This window comes from Daphnia pulex, chromosome 10 (genome assembly GCF_021134715.1).
Source record: "Daphnia pulex isolate KAP4 chromosome 10, ASM2113471v1".
In the NCBI taxonomy this organism is placed as follows: Eukaryota; Metazoa; Arthropoda; class Branchiopoda; order Diplostraca; family Daphniidae; genus Daphnia; species Daphnia pulex.
In genome coordinates this window covers 12,964,151-12,978,055 of record NC_060026.1, presented here as the reverse complement: position 1 = coordinate 12,978,055, position 13,905 = coordinate 12,964,151, and the positions used below count along the sequence as shown (strand labels likewise).

Here is a 13,905-nt window from a genome sequence, read left to right as displayed (position 1 = left end):
TGAACCTGCCATTTGAATATAACAATAAGTCATTATATTGTAGCCTCATTTGGCAAGCGCGGTCGAGCCACGCCAATATAATGCAATTGTGCTGGCTTTGCGAACCGGTTTAGCAGTTCGAGGTCCCGAACTAGTATAGCGAAGGAATCACATGTTAAAACTTATAATATGGTTTTAACATCAATTACCAATATGGTGGCCATGAAGCCATGAAGCACATGCGGTTTTTTTTAAATCTCTTTTAGAAACATTTCTTTTAGATGCTAATTTTAAGGGCGTTTTCCCGACGTTCGCAATAAATAGAGTGAGACAACAGAAGGAAACTCAGACGCATCTCAAGAGCACTTGGGAGCTGAGGGACAAGTCTATTGGCTATTTATATAAACGTCAAGGTTTAATTTAAACTAAGCTTCAGGATCATCACGGTAAGTACTAAATATTAACCATCAGTATATTACATTCAAATTCTGGAATTTGCTAAGCGTCGAAGTCAATTTACAGCATTTATTTTATTATTAATCGAGCTTTTGATGCTGACTTATTTCTGTTATAATTGACAAAAGATTCAGACTGTATCGTATATAAATGACAATGGCCCGACTCCAACATTTGTCCCTTTTCTCCTTTGCTGCCGTTCATCTTCTCCTGTTCTCCATTTGCCCATCAGTCAGCGGCCGCATTTATCGAACGAGTGATGCCATCGTCATCGAAGGTTTCATCCCAACCGTTTATTTATGAATATTGAGTAATTCTTATATAGCATCTTCTGTCCATCTACCAATTCCATGCAGTTGACGATGTGAGACCCAGCACCTTGGCGAATCGAAATTCTGGAAATCCTCCACTGATCCCGATGGCGTATGCATCAGTTAATCCGTACACTGGTCTATTGTCCCAGCCGTACCCAAATTTTCCGTTCTGGCCTTATTATCCTCTCTACCAGCCGGCCAGCAGCATCTCAGATCACGTCGAAAATGCTACAGCAACTTCCGCTGATTCTATTAGGCAGCAGACTATTGCCTGTGGTGTTGGACCTGATTTACCGCCGAAACGTAAAAACCCAACGGTTGGCATAGTCGGTGGATCTGATGCCACGCCAAACTCTTGGCCGTTTATCGTAAGTTTGTCATAATTGAACGTATTACGACGGAGCGACGATTGACGAATTGTTTATATTGTTGAATGAATTCATTTCCAGGTTGGACTGAGAATTGCTGGAGGGAATGTGGTTTGCGGAGGATCCATCATTTCCCAGACGAGAATCCTGACAGCGGCCCATTGCGTGAACCAGTAAGGCAATAATTCAATTTTGAGACAGGTCAAATTTATTATGGTTGAATGATTTTAATTCACTGTTGATTTTGATTATTTTAGATTATCAGTGTTCCAAATTTTGACAATGACTGTGAGCCTTGGCATGCACACGCAAGGAAACGGCAATGATTTGCCAAATGATGCCCAGCAAACGAGGAGGGTCACTCGCGTTGTGTACAACACCAATTACAATGATAAGACGTTGGTGAGCATTAGAATATAATACGCGTACATAATTATTTAAATATGCCACTTCGAGTTAATCAAGGAGTTAATCTTGGCTAAAACATAGCAACCCTTAAACAACTGAATCTCTGTGTTGCGTTATTTGCACGGTGGTATATAGGTAAATGACGTTGCTGTCTTGACGGTAGACCCACCCATCAGTTACTCAAAGGTCATTTCACCCGTTTGCTTGCCGCCATTCAATAACGCCGCCGATCAATTCGCCGGCAAAGATGCAGCCATTATTGGGTGGGGAAAATTCAAACCTGGTAAATATAAAAACAGATTTTCACATAGAAATGAAACGCGGCGATTCTAATTGTGAAAGGAGTTTCTATACGTCGCCAAATATTTGAAATCGGTTCATAACTGCAAAGACACCCCAGACGTAGTCGGAGTTCTATCAAATGCACTTCAGCAAGCTACCGTCAAGATCATTGGCAAAGCCAAATGCAACGAGTTTTGGGGTTCCACTCTGAATCCCGCCTTCAACCAGCACATTTGCGCAGGTGCTGATGGAAAAGACATGTGCCAAGTGAGTAGCCCACTTCTGTGACATTCTAAAAATGTACATTACACTTTAATGTTCGAACGCTCCAAGGCGATTTTTATGGACTATATTTTATCTCTTCTATATAACATATGGAATTCTTCGTCAATTCTTCGTATGTTCTGTAGGGTGACAGCGGTGGACCATTGCTCGTCCAAACTAAAGCTGGTTCTACTGCATGGACCCAAATCGGCATCGTCAGCTATGGAAATAGTATGTATACTTTTTTCTAATTTAATGTGCCAGCATAGTTTTTAAGCCAAATGTACCCCCCCCCCTCCCCGTTATTAATCAACATCATTATTTATGTTTTATCTGTTTCCTATATTAAAGGCTGTCCTGCGTTGTCGGCTAAACCCAGCGTCTACGCAAGTGTGGCATTTTTCAGGAAATGGATTGACACCTACATGAAGAACTAATCACCATCTTATAAGACCCTGCAACCACTCCAAATCCAAAATACAGCACACAAGAGAGCACACAACATAGCTGTGCGGTTTCTAAAAGCCCACGCTAAGGATTCCCAGTTAATTGACGCAAGAAATTTACGTGAGTCATTTCACTCTCGTGCAAACCGGTTCTGTATTAGTTTCTGTTTTTTTCTTCTTTCATATTCTACATGCTATTATCTTTCATCCATTTCTAATATTTTCCCTTAAAATTTTTTAAAATAATATTATACCTTGTTTTTCGGTTGAACTTTTCGCGCTTGCATGAAAAAATGACTAGCGTTGAATTTTTGATTCTTAATAAACGACTTGCAAATTCAATATTTCAATATTTAATTATGTGTGACGACAAGCCGAAGGGGAATTTTTGAAAACATCGTTGATTGAATATAGTCAATGCTACGACATCCTCATATTTGAATAATTCATGCATAATACTTCAGCGCAGATACCTCTTTTGAATGTCATATTTAGAGTAGAGGTATAGTTACAAAGACCCAAAAAAAAATTTGGTTTGATGTTTGCTTTTGATTTCAAGGTGATTTTCCCAAACGTCCTTCGGTGAAAATGATCTTTTGCTTTGATTTTGGTTTGTTTATTTTCCTATCCCATTCCCCCTCTTTGTCTGGAATCAAGAATGCCGCGACAAAAAAGATAAAACATTTCTTTTCTTTTATAGTTTTATTTAGCCGTATATCAATTTCCCTACAAATTTTCTCGACCGATGTAATGGCACAATAAAAAGAGCGCGACCACGAGAAAACAATTTGAATAGGAAAATTGATTTCCTATTTTTGATTTGGAAATTGAAATGAAAATGTCACGACTCACGACTCCCGCGTTTAGCAATTTTCTCCTTTTCAGCCGTTCAATTCTGAATAAACGACATGCAAATTCAAAATTCAATGATGTCGGACGACAAGTATTAGGCCCAAAATCATAAACGTATGACTAGATGATGGGAAATGGTCAATTAAAAAAAAAAAAGGTTGATTGCATATAATTATAGTGTGTTTTGAGTGGGTTCAAGCATGAAATAACCAAACCACACAAAATTATAAGGACCGAAAAGCTTTGTTTGATGTGATTTTGGTTTCAATTTGATTTACTAAACATATCCTGCGGTGAAAATGATCGACATTTTGATTTGGTTCTTTTTTCCTAACCCATTCCCCCCTTCGCTTTCGCTCACTTTGTTTGTCTAAGAAAAAGAGGCGGAATCCTTCCGTAACTACGTATTTTTTCTCGATGCTACTATAAGATTCGAACTCAAAACGATTAATCAGAATTCAAACTTGTCCTAAAGTTTAATGCACTATTTGTCAGAGTGATATTATCACATCGTTGTTGTTTTTCTGTTTGTGTTTGAGTGAGAACTTTCATTTTAATTATTTGCACTATCTTTATTATTAGTGCCGTCAAGGCACATTCTTCGCTAATAGTTTTTGGAAAATACAAGAAACACATAGTGCTAGCCGCCGCTAGCCACATAACTTTCTTGATGAGGAAATGTTTCTACTTGGTTTTACATCTCTAAAAGGAATCACGTACGACGTACAGGTAAAAACCAGACCTTTGCGCTTTAGCAGTACTGAAATAGAATGAACTGGTTCTTCTCAAATCATATCAACGTCCCTTATTGGGTTGGTGCGGATTTTTGAAAAGGCGCACCGTCTGCTCATATATATGGCTTACCTCCTAGAACCTGCCTCGATAGTTTTCATTTTTTTCTTTCCATTTCCATCACCAGAAAATTGTGTGCTCACTTGTCGCTTAGTTAGCCGGATTCGAGTTGGCTTTGTACTAATGTACTATTAAGGTCACGGACTATATAAAGAATAGAATCAAGAAGGAAAAAAGAATTATATACAGACAACAAATTAAAACTTGAATTAAAATGTGGCGGTATCACGGCGGCCCTTATTTGAGTTTATGTGGGTTTTTGGAAGGTATCTAATGTCCAGATCTATCTCGACATGTACACTTCGTCGCACTTCGTTATACATTACCAGACAGTTCCTGATGTCTTTCTCGATGTCTCGCCATCTTTCCTTTCCTCTTCCATTTCGAGCAGGCAAAAAAAGAATCTTTGCTTCTTCATTACACGATGAAACAAAAAGAAATGGGTATCGCCTTGAAGAAAGCCATTGTACCTGATCTCTGTCCGTTGCCCCCTTCCAGTGCAATCAATCAATTCGTTGGCAACTAGCCATCGAATAGGGTGGGGCAAATTTCAAATGTCTACTGAAAGTTTTAGCTTCTTAAATGTACAAAACAAAGTGTAAATCAAAGGGCATCAAACATGAGAAGACAGAAGATTCTATAAGGCCAGTATTTCAAAAGTGTTTCAATTATTTAAAAACAAAAAAAATATCCGTGAGCGCATTTTTATTCTATTAAACTTGGACGGTTGGATGGTCGGAGGAGCTCTTAACAATTATCCAGAATTACTGATAATGCATGCAAAAAATTCAATTTCGAAGCGAGAAAGGAAGGATCTCTGTAATAATGTTGATTTGTGTAAAGTCAATTTTATCGCAACATTTGAATATGCAAAATAAGGTAGGAATTTTCTGATACATCGGCGTTTATTTTTGAATTATGAATTGTCGTCAGCATGTGGTGCCTCGAGATACTTGTTATATCAAAACTTGATTCTTTGAAGGTCAGTTGAATTCGCTCTCTTAAGTTTTCATAGTGAGGTGGGTAGTTCTCAAACCATATAGGAGGTGCCAGGAAGAATCGATCGAGAAGAAGAATCACAAACAGCAATTACTAAAACCTATAATATGGTTCAATGAATTCAAACCAGTTACGATTTGGTTTTCATGGCCATTTCATGAACCACGTATGCTATTTTTTGTTGTCAATTATTGGATTTTCTTTTAGTTGCTAGTTACGTGTATAAGGGCGTTTTCCCAACGTCCGCAATCTCGCAATAAAAGGAGTGAGACAAGAGGAGATAACTTACAGATCTCGAGAAGACTTGAGAGCTGAGGGACGAGAAAAACTATAGGCTCCTCCCAGGTATAATTTGCACTTCGTTCAGGATCACGAAGGTAATATATCCATGCCCTAGCTAATTCGAATTCAAGCATTATGCATTACGCAATTGATCTGTTTAATCATTTATTAACCGATTGTGCAGATAAATTGCTCTATGAAGATGAGAATGTCACGACATCCGCATTTAGCAATTTTCTCCTTAGCGGCCATTCATCTTCTACTGTTCTTCATCTGCCCAGTCAGCGGCCGCATTTATCAAACGAACGATGCCGTCGTCATTGAAGGTTCAACCGTTTAATTTAAAATTCGTATACAATTATTTCTTCGATAAATTTTTCAATTTGTTGCTTAACGAACCTGTTATGCAAATTATGTGCAGTTGACGGTGTGGGACCCAGCAACTTTGCAATTCGCAATTTCGCAAATCCTGCGCCGATTCCGATGATGTATGCAGTCAATCCGTACACGGGCCTCTCTTACCAAGAGCAGCCAAATTTTCCATTCTGGCCTTACCCTCTCTACCAGCCGGCCAGCAGCGTCTCGAATGTCGATGACGTGACGACCAATACCCCTCAATCTCGGCAGCAGAATATTGCCTGTGGTGTCGGACCTGATGCACCACCTCAACGTAAAAACCCAACGGTCGGCATAGCCGGTGGATCCAGTGCCAAACCGAATTCTTGGCCGTTTGTCGTAAGTTTACAAAAATTTCATGCAGAACGGAGCGACGAATAATGAATTGTTTGTTGGTGAATTTATATATTCCAGGTGGGTCTGAGGAGTGACGACTCGAATACTGTGGTTTGCGGAGGATCCATCATTTCCACGACGAGAATCCTGACAGCGGCCCATTGCGTGGACCAGTAAGACAATTCATTTTGAGATTTTGAGACAGGTCAAATCTATTTGGTTCAATAATGATTTTAATTTTTCATTGCTGATTGCAATGATTTTAGATTATCGGCGTCCAAAATTTCTGCAATGACTGTGAGTCTTGGCATGCACACCCAGGGAGGCGGCAACGGTTTTGTAAATGATGCCCAGCAAACGAGGAGAGTTAGTCGCGTTGTCTACCACAAAGATTTTAATAGGAAGACAAAAGTGAGTATTAGACTAATACGCATCTCATTATTTGAATGTGTTATTTATTATTAGATTAGATTAGATTAGATTCATCTTGGCTGAAACGAACAATTTTCAAACCATTGAATCTTATTTGAGTTGTATAATTTTTTATTTCATTTCTGTTCGGTGTAGCAAAACGACGTTGCCGTCTTGACGATAGACCCGCCCATCAATTACTCAAAGGCCATTTCACCCGTTTGCTTGCCAGAATTCAATAACGCCGCCGATCAATTTGTCGATAAAAATGCAGTCATCATGGGATGGGGAAAAGTGTCTTCAAGTAAATATGAAACAGATGACACACATGTCAAATGAAAGATGCAAACGAAGCAGAAATTCTAACTGGAATAAGAAACTATATTATTGTTATCCACTATGCTAATCTGCTTAATATAATTCTTCTAAAGCGCACACACTTTAAATCGGTTCAAAACTGCAGCGAATCCAATCCAATCTTTTCATTTCTAGGTGGATCTCAATGGAATGAACTTAAGCAAGCTACCGTCCAGATCACTAGCAAAGAAAAATGCAACAAAATTTGGGCATTTATTCCTAACTCTCCTTTTTTTATCTTTAACCAACACATCTGCGCAGGTGCTGACGGAAAAGATACATGCCCCGTAAGTAGTAGGCTATACTTCATACGTATATACGTGCATGACTTTATAAAGTCATTTCCATAAATGTACAGTTCAACGTACCAATTGCAATCAACTATTGAACATATGTTATCTCGGTATTACCTTTATATTATGTCTCTATTGTTTTGTAGGGTGACAGTGGTGGTCCAATGGTCGTCCAAACGGACGCTGATTCCATTGCATGGACCCAGGTCGGCGTCACCAGCTATGGCGGTATGTATACCACTTGATAAATTGATTCGCAACCTAATAGTTTGTACAGTATATAAGTCATATATGTATTTCTTCTTGTTAAGCATGATTATTTCGTGTTTTATCTCATTTCTACGCATTTCTATAATATGAAGGATGCGTTGGGAGCTCGACTATACCCAGCGTCTACGCGAATGTGGCGTTTTTCAGGAAATGGATTGACACCTACATGAGGAGCTAATCGCCGTGTTACCGCTCCCAGGTCCGATTTGGCAGACGATATTACTCGACTTTCGTGCTGCCTGCCTTTTATGATATTCTGTTTTTTATTCCATTACATGCTACTTATCACCACTTATCTTCTTTCAAACTGGATATTACTGTCTTCTCCATCAGTCGGGTGCTTCTTAGTGTATTGAGTGGTTCTAGCACGAAATAATAAATTCATAGAAATGATTTTATTAGGTTTTGAATATGTAGGTCTACTATATGATTGTGCTTTGGACAACGAGTGTTCAATTACAACTCTTATCTTGATTCAATGAGCAGTATAGACAAGAGTATAGTTTCAAAGACAATATTTAAGCTTATGTTTGCTGTGTGTTTGTTGGTTTCAAGAAAATGGCATTTTTTTAACCTATACATTCTTTCCACCCCTTTCCGCTTTGCCTGAAAAAAAAAGGCGGAATCCTTCCGCAAATCATGTAGGACTTTCTTCGTAGTAAAACTACAACCTTGCTTATTATTCTCTACCGAGCTACACTTAAAATAGCTGCTGTTTTTGTTTTTGTATTTTGCTTCGACATCTCTTTCATACGATGATAAAATAAGGGTTTTGCTTAAACTAAAAATTCTGCTCTCATGTCATCAGATGCTGTTTCCTTATTAAATTTAAATTCCAGTTAAGAGTTATGTTATTATAAATTAGTGGCATTATCGGATTACGCTGTGTTCAAGGACCCTCATATCTAGCTTGGAATAATAAACGTGTCAAACATAAAAATACGAAAATGTATCGCAACTGAAATGTTCCAGCAGAAATACTCATCCACGGCCGTCTCCATCAGGACGGCCCCGGTTCAGTCTATATTGATTCCCCTGCGTCTTTGATGGTTCCTGGAACACTCGCAGATGGGATGAGTAGTGATGCGACTGCCCCCACTTCATTAAGCCGAGATCGGTAGGTTATAATTCATAAAAATTCCAGACAGGTCGAGACAGGTGGCGGTGGCCGTCATCGCCGAGTAATTAACGTGCGTACCTGTAGATGTAGTCAGCTGTCACTAAGGTTTCAAAAAGCGCAAACGAAGCTGAATTATCGTACAGACGAGTGTGGGTTCCGTTACAATATTCCAACAATAATTATATAGAATAGCTATAAGTATCGCTAGATGATGTTCTTGATGAAAATGAGGCGCTTCTCTGATCTGATTCAGGACTATTTGTCCTTCACTTCACCTTTTTAATGGTGTTCAAGGAGCACATATGTTTACAAATTTCTTTGTTTTTTGTCTTAGCTTCTTAATTTGATACTATTGCCTCATGTTTCAGTTGAACATTTTGCGCTTGAATGAAAACAATTATACTTGCGCCCGATTTCTTGATTCCTAATCAACGGCATGCAAATGTGAACAGTTCAGGGAAAATTTCGCTTTTGGATGATTTTTTAAATTAGTTGCTGTGGACAGGTGAATATAAATGATGCAAACATTAAATCCAAAAAATATCGCCTTGAATAAGAAGGCCGCTGCACGGTCGAGGGACGTTTCGCCCGTTTGTTGGCCGCCTCCATTAGTCACCAATTGGTTGGCAAGTTGCGACTTTCAAATAGGGGAAGGGGGTAGAATTGTTATAGTCTTGTTGATCTGACTAGTTGTTCGTTGTGTGATAAAGTCGCTTTATTTGTATTTAATTGATTTAATCGGATTTAATTTACTTCTAGTTTAGTCTTTAAGGATAGGTATACAGTTATCAAAGACAAAGAAGTTTAGTTTGATGCCCTTTTGGTTTCAAGGTGATTTTCCTAAACATCCTGCCGTGCTGAAAATGATAGGCATTTTGATTTGTTTCTTTTTTTCCTATTCTCCATGCCCCAACCCTCGCTTTGTGTGGGAAAAAGAGGCGGAATCCTTCCGCATGTGAAGATGAAAGAGCGCGACGCGTAGACAAATATTCAGACGACTGCAAAGGTTGTGCGAAGATAAGAATGGCCCAACTCCACAGCATTTGACCCTTTTCTCTTTTGCTGCCGTTCATCTTCTCCTGTTCTCCATCTCTCAGCGACCACATTTATTGAACGAACGATACCGTCGTCATCGAACTACGACCATTTATTTTATGATTTAAAAATCGCATCAAATGTTTCTTTCAAATTGTCAGCTTTTCCTTTTAATAACGCTTATTGTTTTGCAAAGAAATGTGCAGTTGACGATGCGACACCGCTAGCGCTAGCACCTTGGCAAATCGAAGTTATGGCATTCCTGCACCGATCCCGATGATGTACGCAGTCATCCAGTCTGTACTCGGTCTCGTATATTGTCCAGCCATACCCAAACTGACGCACAAAGAAGCTACCGTATTTGTTGCTCAGTTCCCAGCATCATGTGCTCTTGAGATGCGTCCGAGTTGGCCTCGAAAAAATGCAATGGCGATATTATTGTTAAGTTCACAATTTTCAAATATATATGTAGCCATATAGTAATGTAACATACAAGGACAATCTTTGTCAACCAAAATTGAATCGAAAGCTTTTATATTTCTTTCAGAAAAAAGTTGAAAATCTCTCTCCCCCCCAAAAAAAACGAGCTCGAATATCATGATGAAGGTCTTAAGTGTTGGTGGCGGTCGTTATCCTTTATATAGGCACAATTACTTTTTCAATTTCATGTATTTATCAATCCATGCACTGAAGGCGGACACCCTGGTTTGGAGACCACTCGCATCGCAATCTGTCAAAAGATGATGAATAAGAGTTCGCCCTTTAGTAATTCATTTCACAAATAATGCCATTTATTAGGAGTAGTATTCAAAAAAGTTTACCAGGGGTGACATAGCTGTTGATTCCAACTACGGTCCAAGCTCCCGTCGACGATTGAATAACTACTGGACCGCCCATGTCATACTGCAAATTTTAATTTTTGTTTGATATTAACAGCATATATATTAAAAAATTCAACTTAAGCGACTTACGTTGCATGGGAATACGGTAGTAGAACTAAGGCAGATGGTTGTGTCGGAAACATATTGCGATATGCTTTGCATATTCTTGCAATCTACATTAGACGCAATTTTGACCTTGCCTTGCTGCAAAACCTCGCTTGCTAGAAAATATCAAAAGAAAAATCCAGCACGTGCCAGCAAATAATTCATCACAATCAATATCAATAACCAGTTGGTGCATGGTGCTGATATTTCCTTACCATCCCACCCCAAAATAATGGCATCCTGGTCGGCGTATTGGTCGGGGTCGGTACTTTCTGGTGGTAAGCAAACAGGTACAACAGTTTTGGATAAAACAACAGGCGCGTCCAAAGTAATGATGGCGATATCATTGGCCTGTGATCGAAATCAAATTATAGTGAGTTACATCAAATATAAGAAAAACAAATTATATCATTCCGATCCTTATTATTTATAGAAACTCACAAAGGAGGCAGCATTGAATTGGCTGTGGAGTATAATATTGCTGATTCTCCTCGTCATTTGGGCGTCCAACGGGTCAATGGAGTATACCCCAATGGAAACAGTTGACGAGAGCAACGTATCAAATAAAGTAAATCTTTATGTACCACACGAAAAAGGGAAAATTTTTAAACTCAGTTCATGTTGTTTATCTCGAGATGTTAATGATGTATATGAAATTCTATATTACCGTTCCAGGCATTGGGCCGCTAGTAACACTTTAGAGTCACTAATCAAAACTCCGCCACATTTTTTTGAGCTTATTGAAACATATACCTGTCATGAACATTGAACAAGCGTTGTTATAATACAATTTAATTAATTATTAGCGTCGTTAGCGAGGATCAATAATACGGGATCCACGAGAAGTAATAGGTTAATATGCAAATAAATGAAAAATAATTGCAACTTACCATGAAAGGCCAAGCATTCTTTTTGGCACTTACGCCCTCAATGATTCTTTCATTTATTGGCGATCGTGCTGCGGGCATGGTGGCCGGTCCACGACCGCATTGAATCGCTGGTGGTGTTGTCGTCGTGATACTTTGCTTGACTCCTTGCTCCCCGACATTGAAAGCAGCAGCATCGAACATCATTGGCTGCTGCTCCTGGCCATACATCATTGCGTAATAAGGATTGAACGACGACGACATCGGAATAAATCCTAGCTTAGCAACATTTCCATATTTCCATTCCAAGGGAGCATATCCCAGGCCATCATCTAAATTTCAGACAATATGTATAAATTCAGCCAATTCTCAAAATACGAAACGAGTATAAATGATTCTTTGAAATACAATCAATGATGATGGCGTCACTTGTACGAGTGACACGGGGAAGGAGGAAACTTGACGCTGGGCTGCAACAGCTTAGTAGAGTCACGACCGCAACGACGATGACGGTTAAAAAACCTTTTTGGTCGCCCATCATTTTCCTATAAGTCAAAGTGTGCTGCTATAAAAAGTCAGTTTTTCAATAGAAATTTAGTTGCAATTATCTTTTATTTTTCTGTATATAGTAGAGCCATAAAATTTTGAGACAAAGTAGCAGTTTAAGAAGTTCAGTATTAATTAATTACACTTGTCTGGAATTGAATTGAATGATAAGAAAACCAAGTTTTATCTATATGTAGGATATTACCTTGATTCTTGCAGACGGTTGTGTTTGTTTCCACTTGCTGGAGGAAACTGGTGATGTGTTTTTGAGCACTTCTTCTTTTTATTAAGAAACTGTGGAAGCTCAGGACCGCTTCGGGACCGCGCCCTTGGTGTTATTGACCTATGTTTTGAACGGTTTTGAATAATAGCGCGCCACCGCCCTTTGAAATAACGAAAAAGGGAAAACAAAAATTTAAAACTGATTAAACTATATTGCATCTAAATATATGTTGTACAATAGCTACATTGTTGTCCAACAAAAGAAGAAAAAAAAAGAGTTAAGTGCATTCTTCAGGTCAGATTATATTTTAAATCGGTTAGTCACCTTCTATGTAAATTCAATTTGTATTTCCATGTACTGTGTGACTGCATCCAGGGTTATATACCCCTGCTGCATCTCTTGATCGACCTTCATCGTGTGCAGAATACAAATTAACCTGCTGGCCTTCGGTGCTGCTGTAGTCTTTGTTCGGGGATTTTATTATTTGCTCCTCCACCCATCTTGTCGTTCAAACTATAATCAAAACCAGATATCCTCATTATTATCTTGTTTCTGTATCTAATGTTATAGGTGGTATAGCTAAATATCTGACACTCTTATTATATGATTTTATTTTTCATCCAAATTCGGTATATTATACTTTTCGTCCCCACCACGCGTTATTTCCCTTGCCGGCTTTTACTCACAACTAGGCTACCTATTAGCTATTACTCTGGTTTGCATATATTTTCAAATTCAAAAGTTTAAAGGTAGGCCTAATAGTAGCTCAACAGTGGGCTGCGTGCTAATTTTGAAGGTGATGTAATTAAAAGGGATTGAGGTGAGGTGGGTGGTAGAAAAGAAGAGGAAGGGTTGTCTTATCTTATATACCCGATTTTTCGAAACATTTCACTGAAGGTATATAACGCTAAATTCTAAGTGTAATGTTATTTATTTTATTTTTTTTTAAAAATCTTCTTCGGTTGCATGGTAACCAAATCTGCTCCATGGTAATATCTCTTCAGACCAGTACAAACAAGTTCCTTTATTCGGTAATGCTCTCGAGTAACCTTGTTGAACTTTTGAATTAATCGCCATCCCTTTTGGCAACGATGTGTTGCTTGGAAATAATACAATGACAAAATACCCAAATACGTTGAGCTGAAACTTTTTCTTTGAAAAAAAAAACATTGTTAGAATTAAAATATCCTTCCGGCGCTTTTGCCGTGCTGGAGCAGAGTTAACCGGTTTCTCTCAAATCAAAACCCCCCTTATTTGGTCCAGCGTGTAGATTTTAGGGAATAAAATGACATTCAAATCTGTCTCGACCCTTACGCTTCGTATTTTAAAAAACTGTTGCTGATGTCTGGATGATTGTAGTGTACATTGACTTCTTATTTCTATATTTGATTGTTTGCAAGGTCATCGCTTGCCTCTCACGTTGTTCAGTAAATGACTTAGTTAACTTTCCAACAACCTTGGCCATCTGCCAGTTATTAGATCGTCGCATCCCTTGATCACGAATTTGAATTTACACAAACTAGCCTTGAAACTAGCTAAGCATCCGAGAGGGAAGACCCGGGGA

The 13,905-nt window shown here is 38.7% G+C and overlaps 3 protein-coding genes across 3 annotated transcripts; 2 read left to right on the top strand and 1 right to left on the bottom strand.

Annotated features, from left to right (window-relative positions):
• The first annotated feature begins 319 nt into the window (after positions 1-319).
• On the top strand, positions 320-2,859 carry LOC124206051 (chymotrypsinogen B-like). The gene is made up of 9 exons (XM_046603667.1): positions 320-425; positions 564-712; positions 792-1,117; positions 1,199-1,290; positions 1,375-1,519; positions 1,661-1,808; positions 1,917-2,074; positions 2,218-2,302; positions 2,423-2,859. Exons 2-9 carry the CDS (start codon positions 586-588, stop codon positions 2,506-2,508), a joined length of 1,167 nt encoding a protein of 388 aa, XP_046459623.1. The 5' UTR covers positions 320-425; positions 564-585; the 3' UTR covers positions 2,509-2,859.
• A 2,648-nt stretch (positions 2,860-5,507) lies between these two features.
• Positions 5,508-7,958, top strand: LOC124206052 (venom peptide isomerase heavy chain-like). Its single transcript, XM_046603668.1, has 9 exons — positions 5,508-5,597; positions 5,687-5,828; positions 5,924-6,237; positions 6,313-6,407; positions 6,501-6,645; positions 6,802-6,949; positions 7,138-7,289; positions 7,442-7,523; positions 7,658-7,958. The coding sequence occupies exons 2-9, from the start codon at positions 5,699-5,701 to the stop codon at positions 7,741-7,743; spliced, it is 1,152 nt and encodes a 383-aa protein (XP_046459624.1). The 5' UTR covers positions 5,508-5,597; positions 5,687-5,698; the 3' UTR covers positions 7,744-7,958.
• Positions 7,959-10,161: 2,203 nt separating this feature from the next.
• LOC124206058 (chymotrypsin-C-like) lies at positions 10,162-12,445 on the bottom strand. The gene is made up of 9 exons (XM_046603684.1): positions 12,324-12,445; positions 11,981-12,117; positions 11,597-11,904; positions 11,374-11,459; positions 11,148-11,280; positions 10,922-11,057; positions 10,692-10,822; positions 10,542-10,623; positions 10,162-10,450 (listed from the first exon to the last, which is right to left on the bottom strand). The coding sequence occupies exons 2-9, from the start codon at positions 12,111-12,113 to the stop codon at positions 10,371-10,373; spliced, it is 1,089 nt and encodes a 362-aa protein (XP_046459640.1). The 5' UTR covers positions 12,114-12,117; positions 12,324-12,445; the 3' UTR covers positions 10,162-10,370.
• Positions 12,446-13,905: the final 1,460 nt, after the last annotated feature.